Here is a 20444-nt window from a genome sequence, read left to right as displayed (position 1 = left end):
TCCTCTAACTCACTGATCCGATCCTCTGCTTCGTTTAGCCTACTTTTGATTGATTCTACTGCGTTTTTCTGTTCAGAGGTTGTATTCTTCATTTCTTCCTGATTCTTATTAATAGTTTGTGTGTCCTTTTTTATGCTGGTGTAGTTCTCTTTAAGTTTCCTATAGCGTTCTGCAAGTCTTTGTAATTTTCTTGGATTTGCTGATAATTACCTTATAGTTCGTCATAGTTATCTTTGAGACTGTCAAGTACATTGAGCTTCTTCATCACCAGTATTTTTAATTCCATGTGTGATATTTGGGTTATGTCTGTTCCATCTACCTATTTTTCTGGGAATTCCTCTTTTCTTTCCATTGGGAGGTTGTTTATGCATCTTCCCATGTTGGATTCTTCTTGTTTGTTTTTGTTTTTTGGATTTGTCTGCTTTGGTTTCCCTCCTTTGTGGTACGAGATTCTTTGTAGGAGATCTGGGGGTTTCAGTGGTGCAGTCTCTTTGATCTCCTGAGGCTGACACTTTTAGGATACCCTTTATGTCGTTTGTTTATGCTGTTTGGTTATATTTCAGTTACTCTTTGGTGGGACCTCCCCTCTGGCTAGTTTATTGAGAGTCACTCTGCCCACCTTATCTTGAGTTCTTTTGTGGAGATGCTGTTAAGAACATAAACACATAGCCCATGCTAGAAACCCACACCCTCAAAAATGTCCCCCACCCATTATCCCACTGTGAGCAGCAAATGAATCAGTATTAATATAAATGTAGAGAGGTTAGGATTATTATCCTATAGGAGAAATATATAAGAGTTGTGTGAAATGAAAAAATAAGCTGATTTTTGAGAGGTAATGATAGAGTAGTTATAGTAGCAAGTAATGTCAAGGCTATGCAAGACTATAAGTAATGTTTACATTATATCTTAAAAAAAGGAAAAGGGAGGGAAGAATGCAGAATAGAGTAAGAAAGTGGAAGTGTATAGTATTAGATTTATATAGTCTTTATATGCTATATATTTTGTGTGAAATGGAGGCTAAACAAAGCAGGCAAACAAACAAAAATTAAAGAGGAAGAATGGGAGGGAGAGATGGTATGAAACAGATTAAAGAGTTAGTTTAAAAACAAATAAATAAAAGTTTAATTAAAAAATAATAAAAAATTAAAATTAAATATGCAAGTAAAAAAATAAAATAGAAATAAAAATTTTAGAAAAGAAAGTAAGTTTTTACTGAGTTCAGCCTTTGTGTGCAGTCTTGTTATTCTGGATCCACACCTGGTCAAAATTCCATGAGTTTCAGGAATTTTTTCTGGCTGGTTTCTGTGGCTGCTTTTTTCTCACTCGTGGGCCTGCTGTAACTACCTGCTGCAAGCCTCAGTGTTGGGTCTCTCCCCACTTGTCCTGCGGCACCCTCCAGCAGTCCTCAGGCATGTCTAGCAACGCTGTTCTCTTGGCGTTCCAGTGCGCATGTTCTTAGCCCCGAACTGCCTTGGGTCCTGCCTTGGATCCTGCCTTCACTCCTCCTCCCAAGAAGTCTCTGTGCTCCAAGCTGCAGAACCAAGCTGTGTCTGTCCCTGACTGGCAGCCCCGCACCTTTCACCTGTGCGAGCGCTGCCTGTCTGCCTGGGGCCCCCACCGAGTCCGTGTTTCTAACACAGCTCTTCTGGTCCAGTTCCACTTTTTTTTCTGTTTGGTGGCACCTTGGTGAATGCGTGCACCTGTGGTGTGGGGGCCATCAGCCCTGGACTCGGTTCACACAGCTTCCCCTAGTCTGGGTCACTTACCGTCTCCCTGTTTGCCTGTGCGCTCTGCCCGCCCACCTGGGGCCCTGACCGAGTCCGTGTTTCTAATGCAGCTCTCCTGGCCCACCTCAACTCCTCTCTTTTTAGCGGCGCTGCGATGCGGCATCTGGGGCTTGTGGCCGCCAGCCCAGACTTGCTGATCCTGGCTGTTCGTCATCCCCCCACACCTCCGGCTGCTTCAAGGGAACCTTTCTATTGTTTTCCTACGGGACTCCACTGGTCCCAGTGCCCACAGTAGGCAGCAGTCTCCAAGCAGATCCTGGTTGGTGCACCTCTCTGTGGTTGGTGTGGTAGCACCACTGGGCTTGGTGTGCCCAGTGACTCCCCTGAGAGTGCGGGCGAGCTTTATGCCCTTTTCCACTCCACTCTCACTCTCCCTTCCCCGCTCATGCTGTCCGAAATTTGTACTCGCTCATCTCCCTGTCTATATCCCAAGTTTTCCATGATAGGAGCAAGCAGACAACACTGCTACCTACTCCGCCGCCATCTCTTAATTTTCTGGCTACAGTTTTGATAGAAAGAAAGCAAAATGCCTAGGTTTCCATGTGGTTTTTTTTTTTTTTTTTTTTTTTTTTTTAAAGAGATGCATGGAAGAAAGTACTTGAATTTCTCAGTCAGCTATAATGTTCAGTTAAACCTGAAGGGTTATACGTACCATTCATCTTTTGTCAAAAAATTTTACTACTTACCTGGTATACTGTGTATATATGGAGATACTTATTCTTACTAGGTTGAAACCACATTGTTTCTTTTTTATCATAGAGGAATATATTAATATTTAAACCTAATTATATTTGACTTTCTTATGTCAAAAACTGAAACTCCTGAATGAGTTTTTTTTTTTTTTAAACTATAGTAACAGGTATAGAAATTTAAAGGGATAACATTTTATCTAGCCTGTTCATTTTACACTTGGTATGTCCTTAGAAATGGAACTGTCATGATTTAGAATTTCCTGACATTCCTCTGTTGCTATGAAATAGAAACCTTCAAAGATTACCTAAATCTGTAATCTGTGCAAATTAGTCTTTATTATTAGCTTCTTTGTCTTGTGATCTAAGTTTCAGATGGCTGGAAACATCTTTAACTTTATATTAAGATAAGTAAAACTTTTGCTTTAATGGTACATTATCAATGTACCTGTTAGCTGATGTTCAGAGTCCTGGTAGTCAAAGCTCTGAAGTTTCCAGCTTTTCCTTCTAATTTTAAATCATTTCCTTATCTCAAAGTAACCTGTAATGGACTCGTTTTCAACTGACATGTCTAAGAATGTGGAGCAGTTCACCTTCCAAATTTTTGTTAAGTCAAACCATACGAATTAGAGTCATTTGACCATGTTGGGGACACAAAAGTAGAAGATGAATTACTTACAGTTATGCATTGATATTTTATGTTTTGTTTCTTTTTTAGTGATTGTTTCACCGTCCTATCCATACCACTGTGCTCCTGTGCCTGCTGTTGCTTCCTCTCTGCCACCACCTCTACCTCCTCCTCCTCCTCCTCCTCCTCCTCCTCCACCTCCTCTTTCTGCTGAAATGGGAGAGGCTTCAAACTTACCACCACCACCTCCACCTTATTCCTGTGATCCCAGTGGCAGTGACCTGCCTCAGGGTAAGTGGATTTTGAATCTTGAGTGAGGGCTATTTAGGTTTGGGATTTAAAAAAAAAATTAGAACATGTCTCTGGTTAGCCAGTAGGAATAGGGTGGGGTACCAAATGGAAATTGACTTGAGCATAATGCTAAGTAAGTGACTAAGGAAGGTAACAACTTAAAGATAAGAAGATCTTCTGCATAATCAAGAAGTGGATGGTTGAGCTGACTCATGCTGCTACTTCTTGGTAGCTACATATCTGCCTTGGAGAAGACTCAACTGGGTATTTTTGCTCTGTCAACTATTTTTCTTAAAAAGCAGGAGTCAATGCAAAGTTTGCCATTTTCTTAAATTTCCACTATAAACATTTAATAGTTAGAATTTCAGCTGAATTTTGAAGACTTGGAAGGTTTTTGTGTTTTGTTTTTTGAGGACTTGGAGGTCTGATATGTCTTGGATTTCAGCCATGTGTTCTTATTTCAGTAATTAAACTAAGGATTAGCTTTCCATTGGATGTTCTTTGTTACCCCTCAGTTTGACAGTATTTCTCAAAAGAGAATTATAGTTGAAAGTTATTTGTAGCTTATTTATACTTAGCTGTGACATTCTCTCAATTTTTCTAGCTGCTTCTCTTATTCTATTTTGTCTTTTTTTTCAGCCCCTAAGGTAGTCACCAAGATCATCTTCAACTCCATTCTGTTCTTTTTCTCTACCATAAAACTTCAGTATCACCTTTATGTAGATGATTCCTAAAATTATCTAACCTTGGCCTTTGAAGTTTCAGGTACTTATCTCTAGCTACTTGGTAGACATTTTTACTTGGCTTTCTTACTTTCATTTAAAATCCAATCTGACTTTGATGAAAGTTCTCATCTTTATCTACTTTCTTCTCTCCAGGCTATCCAAAATATTAACTTCCTGATTTCCCATTTTATTAACAGTGTATCATGTATCAGTACTTCATTTCTTTTTATGACTGAATAATATTCCATTGTATGCACATACCACAGTTTATTATATTAGTTGATGGATATTTGGGTTGTTTTCACTTTTTTTGCTATTGTTAATAATATTGCTATGGATATTTGTATACAAGATTTATGTATATGCCATGGAGTGGAATTTCATGCTATTTAAAGTGGCAGTAAATATATGTATATGTGGCAGTAAATATGTATCAGAAGCCTCCAATTAAAGAAAGAGGAGTTTCCTAAGAGTTCATTTGTTAGTGGAACTCAGGCGATATCTTATTTATAAGAATATACATGGATCACAGGTTAATCAGTAAATATATTTAGCAATATAATTGGAATGCTAATATTATTTTCTCTTCCCCATACATCTAGTATATGTTTATTTCTGAAATATTCTAATTAAGTTCTATGTCTGGAGAAATTTTATCACCTTAGATTTAACTTATGTCAAGTTACCTTGCTCATTACCTCTTTTTGGAGTTCTGGTGGTGGTTAGTTGTGTTTACAACAAGACAAAGTTAATTGTTTCAGAAGAGCTAGTTATGTCAGTAGACATAACTTACCTCAGCATTAGTAGAGCTCCATTAACTGAGAACCAATATGATTGCTTATGTAGTAGATTTATATTAATGTAAGATTTTAGTGTTGAGATGAGCAAGAAAATGCCTTTACTAGATTCCTCTTAAATACTAGTAAAGTGGCATTCCTGTAATATTTGCTAATAGTAAAAATAGAAATATATGTATTTGGTGATTAAATCTTTGATCAAAAAATGATCTTACCTGTAGTGGTAGGTAAATGGTCATTTACTGGAAGGGAGAATTGATCATGGTGTTGATGTGGGATGACTACATTAGTATCTACCTTAATATTCAAACAGAAAAGCTTTTTTTTTTTTAAACAGAAAAGCTTTTAAGTGGTCGTTTTAATTGTTTATATCATCTAGTCACTAATATTAAAAATTTTAATTATAGATACAAAAGTTTTGCAGTACTATTTCAACCTGGGATTGCAGGTAAGAGTCCTGTTAAAGTTGCTTGATGAACTCTATATTAAAAATATAAGCTGTTTTGATAATCAGGCTCTTGAACTTTTAAGAGCCAAGCTATTGCCCTGGCTGGTGCGGTTCAGTGGATTGAGCACTGACCTGTGAACCAAAGGATCACCGGTTTAATTCCCAGTCAGGGCACATGCCTGGGTTGCAGGAGGCAGTCACACATTGATGTTTCTCTCCCTCTCTTCCTCCCTTCCCCTCTCTCTAAAAATAAATAAATAAAATATTTTTTAAAAGGGTCAAGAATATTATGAGGGGGCTAACAGTTTTATTTCTGTCTTTATAAAATGTCTCTGAAGATGATATAGGTCACTTTCCTACTTTAGTTTCCCAGTGCTTCAGTTTTACAAAATAGTTGTTAAATTGCAGTGAGTGGAGACTAAGCAGCACAACTTTAGCACATATTTATTTGCCTCCATGTTTAACTTCATATGTCAACACTTCATGATGTTTTTGTGTCTCAGAATAATAAGTGGGTTATTTATCCTGCTTAAAATATTTTTATGGCTATTTCTGCATTTCATATATAAAGTAATTTAGACTTTTAAAGCACTGTATTATTTTTAAGCACTCATGCATTTGTAGATATTTGCCAAACACTTGATTTTCACAATTACCCTGAGTTGTAAAAGGCTGGTACTGACAAATACCTTAATATCACTGAAAGGTGTGTCTGATTTTGGGTATAAGCTCTTTCATTTTACTCTTTCAGGGATCATTCCCCGCTCCCAAAATACACTTGTCTTCTGACATAACAAGATGGTGTATTTACTGAAAAGTAATGATGCATCTTAATATTTGGCAGATAGTAACCTGTTTTCTTGACAGTGCTCAGAATGGTTCATATTCCTAGACACTGATTTTCTTAAAATCTTGGAGGTATCATTTCCAGAAAATTAGGTTTTTGGTCTTTGAGACTATATTTCATAAAAGCAATTTCAAGAATTGAAAAAATAAACTCACCAGTTAAGTTATGTTAGTTTATTATAGTCACATGTGGAAACATTATAACTCATTCTACAAGGCTCAGTCCATTGACCCACACCAGCCAGGGCAAGCTAAGGTGTTTCTAAATATTCCTACCACATTTAATATCATGGGAATACAAGGAAATGAAGAAAACGATTTTAATACTTAATACTAAAAGTAATAGCATTCATTGTAGTACATCTGCAAAATACTAAAGTATAAAGAAAATCAAAATCACATGTATAACCACTGTATACATTGATAGATTATTTCCAGTTTATTTTACAAAATATAGACTATGCTGTGTAATTTTGTAAACTTTTAATATTATGAGCATTTTTTCCTTTAAATATTTGACAGCATGATTTTTTTTATTGCCTATATTGTGGTCCACCATAGATATATCAAATTCATTCATCTAGTTCCCTATTGTTGAATATTTAGGTTGTTCGTTGTACTTCGCTTTTAAAAATAATGCTGTAAAAGGCACCTCTCTCATTGTGTATATCTCGAATTTCCTTAAGGTGCTTTCCTAAAAGAATTCCTAGGTCCAAATATGAAGTACAGATGTTGCAGACGATCTTAACCCTTTGAGTGCCATGCGTAATTGCTAAAATTCATGTGAGAAATGCAGAGTTTATGAAAAATGTCTATAAAAACATTATTCATAATTTGCTGCAAATTTCACAACATATAGTAAATACACTTTTCTTTTGTAAGCAGTATTCTTTGACGCAGTTTAGCAAGAAATTTATTAACTTAAAGTTATTACAATTATTTTAGAAAAAAATAAGTTCTTTCCTTCAATATGGCTTTTGAAGTATTAATATATGGCATAATGTAAAACCTATGATTATAATTTGAAAAAACACATAGCAACGTGGATAACAAGCAAGAAGTATGCCAAATATTGCATAAATTTTTGATTAAAAAAAACTTTATAACGTACGAAAACATGAACACAAATGGCATTCACACTAGAGACATATCAATAGGTACAAAGAGTGAAAAAGTTTATAAAAATGCTAATGCTATACCGTGAAGTAGCAAAAGCTTCCTTATCATGCACACTGCATAGAGTTTCTTTGATTATTGCAAAGATAAATTAAAAGGACCATTTAAAATGTAAGTAAAAATTATAACAGAATTAATATTTCAGTATTTGAACAAGCGTAAAAATTCAAAATTTGGATCAACATGAGAAAAAGTTATATCAGTATATAACCGGAGGTACAAAAAAAGAGAACAAAACATAAAATATGAATTATTTCATTGTTATTTACATTTATAGCCATTGAACAAAGAGTCGCTAGGAGCGATACTGCCACTTTTGGGAAAACTTGTCAGTGTCACTTATAGCAGCATTGGCACTCAAAGGGTTAAAGTTGTCATAGAGAATAGATTTTTAAACGTCATATATTTTAGGTCAAAAAAATCACTGCTACCCCATTTGAAAGTCATGGCCCAAGTTAATTTTTTGTTCTTAGAGAGGAACCGTACTTTTTAAAGAAAATGACCATTCTCTTAATGTTTTTTTTCCCTTTCTTGCCCAAGTGCTATCACCACAACTACTGGCACTCCATGGTCTGTATGCCACAGATGCAGCAACACCATCTTCATGTAGAGAATTATCCTGTCTGTACTGAGACACCTCCTCTGGTAGATCAGACCGTCCCTCTGTTGTACAGTGAGGTGGGGACACAGGATGGCGCACAGGCAGAAACATCAAATGGTATGTGATGAGGTTGCCTGCAAGAAAGACAATTTGATTTTATTGTGTGAAATTTAATAATTGTCGTCAGATATTGTATTAGGTCCAAATACTGGACCACTGTTTCTCAAAGGATGGTCCGTGGGGTCCTGTAGACCTTCTAAAGGAATCCATGAGTCCAGACCTATTCTTCATATTACACAGGTTTTCTTGTCCTTTCACTGTGTTATATTTGCATTGAAGGTGCAATAATCAGAGATGGGTAAAACTGCAGGCACCTAAGCACAAATCAAGGCAGGGGCACCAAACTGTTAGTGATCAATGACTTCCTCACTGCCACATGCTCATTATACTAAAGTGCCAGTTTGATTTGTTTTTGTTTCATCAAATATATTCTTATTTTTACTAAATATTTATCTCTAGATAATTGTAGTTAATATTCTTTATGACAAACTGGGAAGTATTCATCAGGCTCTCTGCATATTGAAATACGATGGTTGACTTAAAGAAAAGAATTTGTGAAGTTTTGAGTTCTGAGATGAACTAGCTGCCTTTTTTCATGGAACACTTTTTGTTTGAAAGAATGATAGACAAACAATGTTTATTCAAGCTAAGGGATCTAGCAGATATTTTCTTAAATGAATAACATGAGCCTGCCACTTTATGAAAAACAACTGATAATATTTGTCAAAAATAAAAATTTTAGCTTTCAAATAAAAGTTAAAATTTTGGAAAAGTTGTATCTGTCACCATGAACTTGGCAGCTTCCCAATACTTAAGATGGGACTATTAATGAATGTGTTTTTCTACATTGTATAATGAAATATGTCAGCATTTGGGAACTTATAGGTAAAGCAACCATCCTTATGGTTTTAAACTGTATAACTCAGTGAAATAGTATTTTCCATTTACCAGTGCATGATGTTACATATGCATGACTTTATAGAAAATATATCCAAAATACAATATTAAACAGTGGGTTTTAATATTAACAAAGTATGAAAAAGTTACATGGCTACTGATCTTTTAAGAAACTACTACTTACCTAGTTTTGGTATAGGATCAAAGATCTATGATTATCTGGAAAGGCTAGTTATTAGAAAACTTCTCTCTTTTCCAAGTACATATCTGTATGATGCCAGATTTTCTTCATATACTTCAAAACAGTGTATCATAATAGATTAAATGCAGAAGCAGATATGAGAATCCTGCTGTTGTATATTAGGCTGTACATTAGAGATTTGCACGAGTGTAAAACAGTACCACTTGTGTCACAATTTTCTTTTGTTTAACAAAATAAACTCATTTTGCAAAAATTTTATATTAACAAAGGTTTTATTTTTACATTAATTAATAGTTTTCACTTTCTCAGTTTAACTTCTAATATAATGAATATTGATAGATATAAACCACATAAACAAAAGTTATTTGGGATCCTCAATCTTTAAGAGTGTAAACAGATCTTAGCACCAAAAAGTCTTGAGACCATAGAATGGTTGCTTTTTTTATGAGTTCACAGTATATAATCAGATGAGAAGGCATTTTGAAGGATTTAGAGGAGGATCTTTGGACAATCCTCAGAAAGACTCAACAAGACATAAGAAGAAATGGTGTGGACTAACCTAACCAATTTTGTTTCCCATTCCAGCACTGCTACTTAATAGTTGTGATGTTCGCTAAGTTACTTAAGCCTCCCTAAGCCACATTTTCTGAAAAATGGGAAATACCTGACTTGCTAGGGATGTTATAAGAACTAAATGAGACCTTATATGTAAATAAACTGTGCCTGGTGCCTGTGAGGAATGTGAATTTCCTTTCTCTCCTTTCTTTTTTTTTCTTTTTTTAAGTATATTTTATTGATTATGTTGTTACAGTAGTCCCCATTTTTTTTCCCTTTGCTCCCCTCCACCCAGTACCTGCCTGCCTTCTAGCAATCCCACCCCTCTTAGTTCATGTTCATGGGTCATGGATATAAGTTCTTTGGCTTCATCCTTTCCTATGTTATTCTTAACTTTCCCTTGTTTGGCTCAGTGGATTGAGCGTCGGCCTACGAGCTAAGTGTCGCTGGTTCGATCTTCCAGTCAGGGCACATCAGAGAAGGAAAATTCTGACTCCAAAAAACCTCCGCTGCCTTGCGGCATACCTCTTCAGGGGAAAGCCTAAGGGAGTAAACCCCAACAGAAAATCCGGAGCCGGAGTCCCTAAGGCGGTTTGACGTTGTAGTCAACACCGGCAACTCCTGCGGCGCACCTGAAGCCAAGCTGTATTGACTCCGTCTTTCCCTTGGACCCTTCAGCTGCGAAGAGAGGGGGGGTCTGCTGCATGGGCAACAGCAGACCCTCCATATCACCCTGCCCAGGCTCTGTAGCTTCAGCTTCACTGGAGAGGACACTCCAGCGTCATCGCAAGATGTCGATTCAACACGGGAGGAGACAGATACCGTGTCACTCCCGAGTCGGACTGCACAGCCATTCTCGGCGGTGCAGATAGACTCTTAAGAAGCTACACCATCGTCTCTCGAGACGGACGGCTGCCGATGATGAATTATGCTTCTTAATCCCTGCACCATTTCCCCATTTATTCCTCTTCCCCTTCCCAGCTGATAACCCTCCAAGTGATCCCCATACCTATGATTCTGTTCCCACTCTGGTTGTTTGCTTAGTTTCTTTTTGTTTGTATTTTTTAGATTCAGTTGTTGATAGTTGTGAGTTTGTTGTCATTTTAATGTTCATCATTTTGACTTCTTTTTCTTAAGTCCCTTTGACATTTCATATAATAATGGCTTGGTGGTGATGAACTCCTTTAGTTTTACCTTGTCCGGGAAGCACTTTTATCAGCCCTTCCATTCTAAATGATAGCTTTGCTGGATAGAATAATCTTGGTTGTACATCCTTGCTTTTCATCACATTGACTACTTCTTGCCAGTCCCTTCTTGCCGGAAAAGTTTCTTTTGAGAAATTAGCTGACAGTCTGTCTTATAGGCACCCTTTTGTATGTAACTCTCTGCTTTTCTCTTGCTACTTTTAAGATTCTCTCTTCGTCTTGAACCTTTGGCATTTTAATTATGATGTGTCTTGGTGTGGACCTCTTTGGGTCTAGCTTGTTTGGGACTCTGTGCTTACTGGGATTATATTTCTATTTCCATTGCCAAATTTGGGGAGTTTTCCTTCATTATTTTTTCACATAAGCTTTCAATTTCTTCCTCTTCCTCTTCTCCTTCTGGCACCTCTATGATTCAGATGTTGGCACGTTTAAAGTTGTCCCAGGCGTTCCTAAGCCTCTCCTCATTTTTTTCAATTCTTGTTTCCTCATTCTGTACTGGTTGGCTGTTTTTTCTTCCTTATGTTCCAAATCATTGATTTGATCCCCTCTTTCCTTCCCTTCACCATTGGTTTTGTTTGGATTTTCCTTTGTTTCACTTAGCATAGCCTTCACTTCTTCCATTCTGTGTTTGCCATACTTAAGCATAACTGTCAAGTCTGTGAGCATCTTTAACACCAGTGTTTTGAACTCTGTGTTTGTTGGGTTGGCTATCTCCTCATCGCTTAGTTCTTTCACTGGAACCTTGATCTATTCCCTTTTTTGAGCCATACTTCTCTGTCTCCTCATCTTGACTGGCTCCCATGTTTCTTTGCCTCTGTGTTTTAGGTAGGGCTGTTGCACCTGCTACATTGTAAGGGGTGGAGCCTTAGGTATTCGTCAGCAACACGTTTCACCACGTTGTGGCACTATAGGTGGAGGTGGGATCTGAGAGGGAACAATGCCACCAGCTCAGCACTTGCCCCTTTTCCAGGCACTTCTCCCACTTCCCGTATGGGACTGGTGCCTCTCTAGCTGTTGCCCTGGCTGTCGTCCTCTGTTTGGGTGGTCTCCGGTTGTTCTAGGACCATGGAGTCCCTTTAAAGAAGTGGATTGTGCTGAAAGACCAGCCATTTCTTCCTCCGCCCCAACTCCCAGTGGTTTGCACTGTCAGAAGCAATGAGGCTTTCTTTTCCCCAGTACTAGGACCATGAGCTGCGCACTCTTGTCTGGTGTTGAGATCACTCTCCAGGTTTCCCTCCCTGCTTTTTAAAACTTATCACTGGGTTTTTTGCCAGCCTGCCACTGCCACTGCTACTGTTTCCACCACACCGAGGCCTCTCTACCCCTGCTCCACCCCTCCTATCTGTCTGGATGAGTATTTCTTCTTTATATGTTTGTTTGTTGGACTTGCATGCAGCTCCATTTTTTGGAACTCCTAGTTGTCTGTAGTTTTGATGAAGTTGTATTGCATCTTAGTTGTAGAGTGAGATGCAGCATGCCTCTTGGCCAAAAGTGATTTGGATTTCTTTGGATATCCCAGAAGTAGGATCACTATATCTCCATATTGCTTTCCACAGTGACTGCACTAGTCTATATTCCCACCAGCAGTGCAAAGGGGTCCCCTTTCTCCACATTCTTGCCAATGCTTGTTTTTGATTATTATTAACCATTCTGACAGGTGTGGGGTGATATCTCATTGTGGTTTTAATTTGCATTTCTTTGATGATTAGTGATGTTGAACATCTTTTCATATGTCTATTGGCCACCTGTATGTCCTCTGGAAAAGTGCCTATTCGTGTCCTTTGCCCATTTTTTATTGGATTATTTGCTTTTGGTGTTGAGTTTTGTAAGATTTTTATAAATTTTGATTATTAATCCCTTATCAGATATATCAGTGAATATGTTCTCCCATTCAGTGGGTTGTCTTTTATTTTGTTGATGGTTTCCTTTGCTATGCAAATACTTTTTTTATATAATTAATTTATTTGTTAGTTTTGTTTATTTATTTTTAGAGAGAGGGGAAAGGAGAAAGAGAGGGAGAGAAACATCACTGTGTGGTTGCCTCTCACTCGCGCTCCCAACTGGGGACCTGACGTGCAACTTAGTAATGTGCCCTGACTGGGAATTGAACCAGCGACACTTGGCTCGCAGGCTGACGCTCAATCCACTGAGCCACAGCAGCCAGAGCCTATGCAAATACTTTTTAGTTCGTAGTCCCATTTGTGGGTTTTTTTTTCCCCTTGCCTTAGAATATATATCAGTAAAAATACTGCTGTGAGCAATGTCCAAGATTTTATTGCCTGTGTTTTCTTCTAGGGCTTTTATAGGTTTGAGTCTAGTATTTAAGTCTTAAACATTTTGAATTTATTATTGTGCGTGATGTAAAAAGTTGGTCTAGTTCCATTTTTCTGCATATATCTGTCCAATTTTCCCAACACCATTTATTGAATAGACTATCTTTAGCCCATTGTATGTGTTTGCTTCCTGACTAAAGATGTTGCTTTATTCCTGGCCTCTATTGTGTTCCATTGATCTATGTCTTTTTTTTTATGCCAGTACCATGTTGTTTTGATTACCATGGCCTTATGGTATAGTTTGAAATTACGTAGCATGATTTCTTCAACTTTGTTCTTCTTTCTCAGGATTGCAGTTGCTCTGTGGGGCCTTTTGTGGTTCCATATAGATTTTTGAAATATTTGTTCTAGTTCTGTGAGCTGTGTCATTGGAATCTTGATAGGAATTGCATTGAATCTATAGGAGCGGTTCTCAGCCTGTGGGTCGCGACCCCTTTGGGGGTTGAACGACCCTTTCACAGGGGTAGCCTAAGACCATTGGAAGACACATATATAATTACATATTGTTTTTGTGATTAATCACTATGCTTTAATTATGTTCAATTTGTAACAATGAAAATACATCCTGCATATCAGATATTTACATTATGATTCATAACAGTAGCAAAATTACAGTTACGAAGTGGAAACGAAAATAATTTTATGGTTGGGGGTCATCACAACATGAGGAACTCTATTAAAGGGTCACAGCATTAGGAAGGTTGAGAACCACTGATCTATAAATTGCTTTGGGTAGTATGGACATTCTAATAATGCTAATTCTTCTGTCCACGAACACCATATGTGCTTTCACTTATTTGTATCTTCTTCAACTTCTTTCTTCATTGTCTTACAATTTTTCACGCACAGATCTTTTACATCTTTGGTTGAGTTTATTCCTAGGTAGTTTACTTTTTGAAGCAGTTGTAAATGGAATTGTTCTCTTAGTTTCCCATTCTGTTAGTTCATTATTGGCATGTAAAAGTGCAGCTTTCAGGATATTAACTTTGTATCCTGCTACTTTGCTGAATTCATTTATCAGTTTAGTAGTTTCTTGGTGGAGTCTTTGGGTTTCTCTAGGTATGTACAGTATTAATGTCATCTGCAAATAAAGGCAGTGTTACTTCTCCTTTCCAAGTTGGATGCCTTTTATTTCTTTTTCTTGTCCCATTGCTGTGGCTAGAACTTCCAGTACTGTGTTGAGTAAGACGTGAAAGTAGACATCTCTGTCTTCCCAGTATTAAGGGGAACACTTGTAGTTTTTACCCATTGAGTATAATGCTGGCAGTGGGTTTGTCACATATGGCCTTTATGCTGTTTAGGTATGGTTCCCTCTATTCCCACTTTGCTGAGAGTTTTTATCATAAATGGATGCTGGGTTTTAGCCAGTGATTTTTCTGCATCTATTGATATGATCATGTGGTTTTCATCCTCCATTTTGTTTATGTGGTGAATCACATTTATTCATTTCAGTGTCCCACAGATTTTAGATTGTTGTGTTCTCATTTTCATTTGTTTCAGGGTATCTTGATTTCTTCCTTGATCTTGTTGTTGACCCATTCATTGTTTAATAACATGTTATTTAGCTTCTATGTCTTTGTGTATCTTTCAGTGCTCTTCTTGTGATTGATTTCTAGCTTCATAGAATTACGGTCAGAGAAGATGCTTGATATGACTTCTGTCTTCTTGAATTTATTGAGACTTGTTTTGTGTCTTAACATGTGGCTATCCTAGAAAATTATCCATGTGCATTTGAAAAGTATGTATATTCAGCTGCCTTGAGGTGGAATTGCTCTGAAGATATCAAATCCATTTGATCTAGTGTGTCAGTTAAGGCCGCTGTCCCCTTGTTAATTTTCTGCCTGGAAGAGATATCCATTGAAGTCAATGGGGGTGTTAAAATCCCCTACTCACTGTATTTCTGTCGATCTCTCCCTTTATGTCCATCAAGGCTTGTTTTACATATTTAGGTGCTCCTATATTGGGTGCATAAATATTTACGAAGGTTATGTCCTCTTGTTGGATTGTTCCCTTTATCATTATGTAGTATCCTTCTTTGTTATTATAATAATAGCCTTTGTTTTAAAGTCTGTTTTGTTGGATATAAGTATTGCTAACCCAGCCTTTATTTCCTTTCCATTTGCATGAATTATCTTTTTCCATCCCTTTACTTTTAGTCTAGTGTGCATCTTTGGATCTCAGGTGGGTCTCTTGGAAGCAGCATATATAAGGATCTTGTTTTCTTATCCATTCAGCTATCCTGTGTCTTTGTTTGAGCCATTTACATTTAAGGTAATTATTGTTAGATACTTATTTAGTGCCATTTTATTGTTAGACTATTTTCCTCTGGCTTTTCTCTTTCTTATTCTTATTAAAGCAAGCTTTTTAATATTTGTTGCAGTACTGGTTTGGTGTTAACAAACTCCTTTAGCTTATCCTTATCTGGGAAGTTCCTTATTTCTCCTCTGATTTTAAATGACAATCTTGCTAGGTAAAGTGGCCTTGGATGTAAGTCCTTGCTTTTCATCACCTTGAATATTTCGTGCCACTCCCTTCTGGCCTGAAATGTTTCTGTTGAGAAATCAGATGACAGTCTAATTGGAGCTCCCTTGTATGTAACTACCTGCTTTTTTCTTGCGCCTTTTAGGATTTTCTCCTTGTTTATAAGCCTTGTCATTTTAATTATGATGTGTCTTCTTCATGTAGGCCTCTTTGGGTCCAACTTGTTTGGGATTCTCTGAGTTTCCTGGACTTGTGTGTCTTTTTCCTTCAGATAAAGGAAGTTTTCGATTATTATTTCTTCAAATAGGTTCTCGATCCCTTGCTCACTCTCTCCTGGTATTTCCATGATGTGGATGCTGTTACACTTCAAGTCATCCCAAAAGTTTCTTAAGCTCTCCTCATTTTTTTAAAATTCTTTTTTCTTTTTGGTGCTCTGCTTGGGTGTTTTTTTTCTACCTTGGGTGTTTTTTTTCTACCTTGGGTGTTTTTTTTTCTACCTTGTCTTTCAAATTACAAATTCAATCCTCTGCTTCATCTAACCTACTATTTATTCTTTCCAGTGTATTGCTTGTTTCAGATATTGCATTCTTTAATTCTGATCGGTCCTTTTTTTATGGTCTCTATTTCATCTTTCATGCTGTTCGACATCCTTGTAATCATTACTTTAAACTCTGATAAATTGCTTGCCTTCATTTCATTTAGCTCTTCTTCTGGAGAATTCTCTTGTTCTTTCTTTTGGGCCTGTTTCTTTGTTTTCCCGTTTTGTCTGCCTCTTTGTGTTTGTTCCTATGTATCAAGTAAATTTGTAAGACTGGTTGCTGGCCTAAGTCAACCTCCGCCTGTGACTGGCCCTGGTCAACCTAGTTGGAGCTATCAGCGATCCACAGCTTGTGGTTCCCTCTGCTGGGCCTGGGTTTGTGCTGAAAGAACCACTTTGCAACAAGGCTGGCTCTTATCAGCACCAGGCTGGGAGTAGGGGGATCGCTTCTTCCTGCAGGCTTTCTCTAGGGTTAATCATTGAATGTCTTCCAGCTGTACTCCTCAGCAGCTGGGCTTAAGCACTAAAGGGCAGGACAGAGTAATTCCTGTGGGTGGGGTTATTGTTTTCCCTCGGGCTCATGCCACTTGGAGGGTGGTGCTCTGCCAAGAAAGATGGCTTCTACCTTATGGGGAATGACTCAGCATAGGGATCCTGGCAGCTATTCTTTCAGTTTCCTCCCCAGAGCCACCAACCTCTGACGCCTCATGCGTCTCTACTCCACTGTGTACCTCTTTTGCCAGAGCCCAGAGCAAATGGCTGCAAACGAAATTTTGTTCATTGGCCCTTTAAGAGGCTCTCTGCCTCTAGCCATCTCTCCCTGGCAGGCAGAAATCCTGCTGCTTTTCATAGTTGGATGTTTTCTGGGTTCCACTCCCCAGCTCTGGTGCCTGTAGGCTGGGGAACCTAGCTTGGGGTTTAGACCCCTCACTTCTCAGGAGGAAACCCCCGGCTGCTGAAATATCCCTCCAGCACTTCAGCTGCCATCCATGGGAGCCCAGCCAGCCCTCTCGCATCTCCCCCACACTCCCTACCAGTCACGTTCTGGTGAAGCAGTTTCTTCTGTCCGCTCGTGGTTATCAGGCTTCTCTCCAGCTATTATTCAGTTGGTTGGTTATTTGGGATGATTTTTCTTTAATTTAGTTGTAATTCCAGCTTGGTTCTGGGAGGAGGTTAGTGTAGCTTTCATTTACTCTGCTACCATCTTGTCATATCAGTAGCCTGTTTTAATTACATTTCATTTCTAAAGTGCCCCTGCTGCAGTTGCTGTGATTTTTTTCTATAATTAATGCTAAATTTAATTATTACCTATAAGAACACCTGTTTATATTGGTGTTTAGTGAATCTTTGTATATAAAAGTGTACTATATGCATTCTTTGTTTCAGGTACTTTTCCAAATGCTGACCCGGCACCTGTCCCTCATGGAGCAGTCTATTTTCCGGTGATGTCAGATCCCTGTGGGCAGCCACCTTTGCCAGGTTTCGATTCCTGCCTTCCCATTGTGCCGGATTATTCCTATGTTGCCCCTTGGCCTCCCGTTGGTGCGGCATATGGTGGTTCTCCTCAAATTCATGGTGCTATGAATCCTGGGCCAGTTGGCTATATTGCTTCACCTTCCTCAACTTGTCATTATATACCTCAGAATATGTAAAATTCAGCAGTATGGTGTATTCTTGCACTGCCATTATACTTGCTGTTTTGATTTTTTGTTTAACTTCTATGTTAGTGTTTAAGTGATTTAGGTGTTTAGAGTGATTACTGTTGTATATCTTTAAGATTATTTTACCTTTTGATTTAAAATAGTACTTTAAAATAAAGGAATATTACTTTGGGCTGTGAATAAGGAAATTGAAAGGAATGTACAACTAGCTCCATGTTGAGCATACTTTGTTGTATTCAGCTGTCTTCCTGTCAGCCACCTTGCCACTGTTATATTACTTATGGTACCAATTGATAAAAGGGATAAGTCATGCAATTTCCTTTGTTTAGATATCACACATCACATTAAACTACAAAGTTTAATTAACTTTTACTTTTCTCTAGAAAACAAAACCAAGAGCATTTGTTCCTGGATAACTAACAATATTAAATGAGAATTCTTCAGGTTTCTTAAGAATTGTCTAAATTGAGTTGTATTTTGTGATATTATATCTTTTCAAAGGCAGATGGTGCTCTGCTTTAGATTTATCCCATATGCTGTATTGTTTAGTATTGGACTTATGTAACTGATTTACTGCACAGTATTGAATTGGTGTCCTTTGCACAGTTAGCAGTAAATAAAAATTAGCATTTAAAATTGCTAAAATGAGTGGGATTTTCTTCATTTTGCTTTTTCATGGCAACAAGGAGCACCAGACTGATTGTTTTAATATGTTCTTCTTCTGCTAGTCTTTTGGTTACAAAAGCAAGTGAACTTATAGAACTGGCGGGGCCAGTTGAAATGTTTTTTAATCTCAAGACATTGCAGTATATACTACCAAATCTGGTTCTTTTTTCTTGAGAATGTTCCTTTTTAAGTTGTATTTCTGTTTTTTAAAATATGTTCACTCCCTTATGGAACTTTAATCTAGACTTATATTCTTATTGTTCTATATTTCCAACAGTTGCCAAATCTTTCAGTTTCTGTTTTTAGACTTATCATGTATCTCTCTAGGCCTGCCTTATCTCTTCATCAGCCTTTCTGTCTTCTACCTTTTATGTACCCAAGGGAAACAAGATTTTCTGTATTCATCAGTTCTCCTGAATGCTTTGCTGTAGCTCAACTGACAAACAGCTGTTTTTAAAGTATTCTTTCATTGTTACAAAGCCTATTTACATTGCCTTTTTAAATGGTTATTGATGCTTGTGAATCAGTCTGTCCTTTCCACTTTCAGCTATACCCAGGCCAAAAGAATCATTTAATACCTCAGAACTCAAGGTGCTTGAACAGCTGAAAGAACTGGAGTGGATTCCATTGCAAAGGAGATAACTCTGTCTTCAATGTACTGTTCTCAAGATGATTGATATTACAGAGTTGTAAATTAGTGCACTATTTAAGGCTTCTGCTTCATGGTAGACACGAAACTGGTTTTCTTAGTGCTTGCTCTACAAGTTGGCATCTGACAACTTTAGTGGGAAAAAAAGATAACAATAGTATGCTGATCTTTATAACAACCTAACTTTATGTGTTAATCCTTTGAGTGCCAACATCGCTCCCAGCGACTCTTTTTTTCAATGGCTATAAATGTAAATAACAATGGAATAATTTGTATTTTGTTTTATTCTCTTTTTTTGTACCTCAGATTATATATTGATATAATTTTTTCTCATGTTGATAAAAATTTTCAATTACGCATGGCACTCAAAGGGTTAATATTTTCTCTAACCTCCTGAGTTCTCAATTTGTGCAGCCAACAAATTGTTTTACATTTAAAGTAAACGTTTATTTTAGTCAGGCTTAAAATATGGAGCATCTTCAACATTTTCAAACATGCTAACATTTCTGAAGTGTACATAACTCACAGCAAGTGATTGTCCTGTATCTTCAATTGTCAGTGGTTCACTAATTAGCTGCTAAGGGGTGTTTTAGAAGATTGGAATTTATCTTGAGGGAGTGTAAGTCTGGAAATTGTTGGTTTTGAGACAAGCACATTGCCTTGGGCTTCCAGTTTATTTGTTTTTATTTTAAACTTAGAGGTCGCTGCCTTCGCTTCAGTTCCATAACTCATTAACGCAGTTTATTGAGATGCTCGTTATTAAACTAGAGATTAATGATCAACCTATTTGTTACTGTCTCCAGTGTTGAAGTCAGCAATAATAGTCTATTTAAAGCATACAAGTATAGTCCACTTATTCACGTATTACTATCAATATTCTCTTAAGAAATAATCAAGAATTGTACCCTTGCCCTGCTATTGTTTTGGGGGTTGGGCTGGTGAAGATACCTGTTCTGCTGCAGAAGCTTGCATTGTCTGTTTTTTTCCCCTTTTTTGTATATTTTATTGATTATGTTGTTACAGTAGTCCCAATTTTTTTCCCCTTTGCTCTCCTCTGCCCAGTACCCCCTTTCCCTCCAGCAATCCCACCCCCCTTAGTTCATGTCCATGGGTCATGCATATAAGTTCTTTGGCTTCACCTTTTCCTCCATTATTTTTAACTTCTCCCTGTCTATTTTGTACCAAACAATTATGCTTCTTAATCCC

At 37.6% G+C, this 20444-nt stretch overlaps 1 protein-coding gene across 1 annotated transcript in view; it reads left to right on the top strand.

Moving 5' to 3' along the window:
• LOC149990958 (UDP-N-acetylglucosamine transferase subunit ALG13-like) overlaps positions 1 to 18542 on the top strand; it is a 41791-nt gene extending 23249 nt beyond the window's left edge. Inside the window, exons 7-10 of the mRNA XM_090263995.1 lie at positions 3198 to 3398; positions 5328 to 5368; positions 7931 to 8108; positions 17649 to 18542. Of these exons, the coding sequence (XP_090120121.1) occupies positions 3198 to 3398; positions 5328 to 5368; positions 7931 to 8108; positions 17649 to 17914 (686 nt within the window). The 3' untranslated portion in view covers positions 17915 to 18542. The remainder of the gene's footprint in view (positions 1 to 3197; positions 3399 to 5327; positions 5369 to 7930; positions 8109 to 17648) is intronic.
• The last annotated feature ends 1902 nt before the right edge of the window (positions 18543 to 20444 follow it).

The sequence above is a fragment of the Furipterus horrens genome, unplaced genomic scaffold, assembly GCF_987537825.1.
Source record: "Furipterus horrens unplaced genomic scaffold, mFurHor1.1.pri manual_scaffold_17, whole genome shotgun sequence".
NCBI classification, from domain to species: Eukaryota; Metazoa; Chordata; class Mammalia; order Chiroptera; family Furipteridae; genus Furipterus; species Furipterus horrens.
This window is presented reverse-complemented; position numbering and strand designations above follow the sequence as displayed.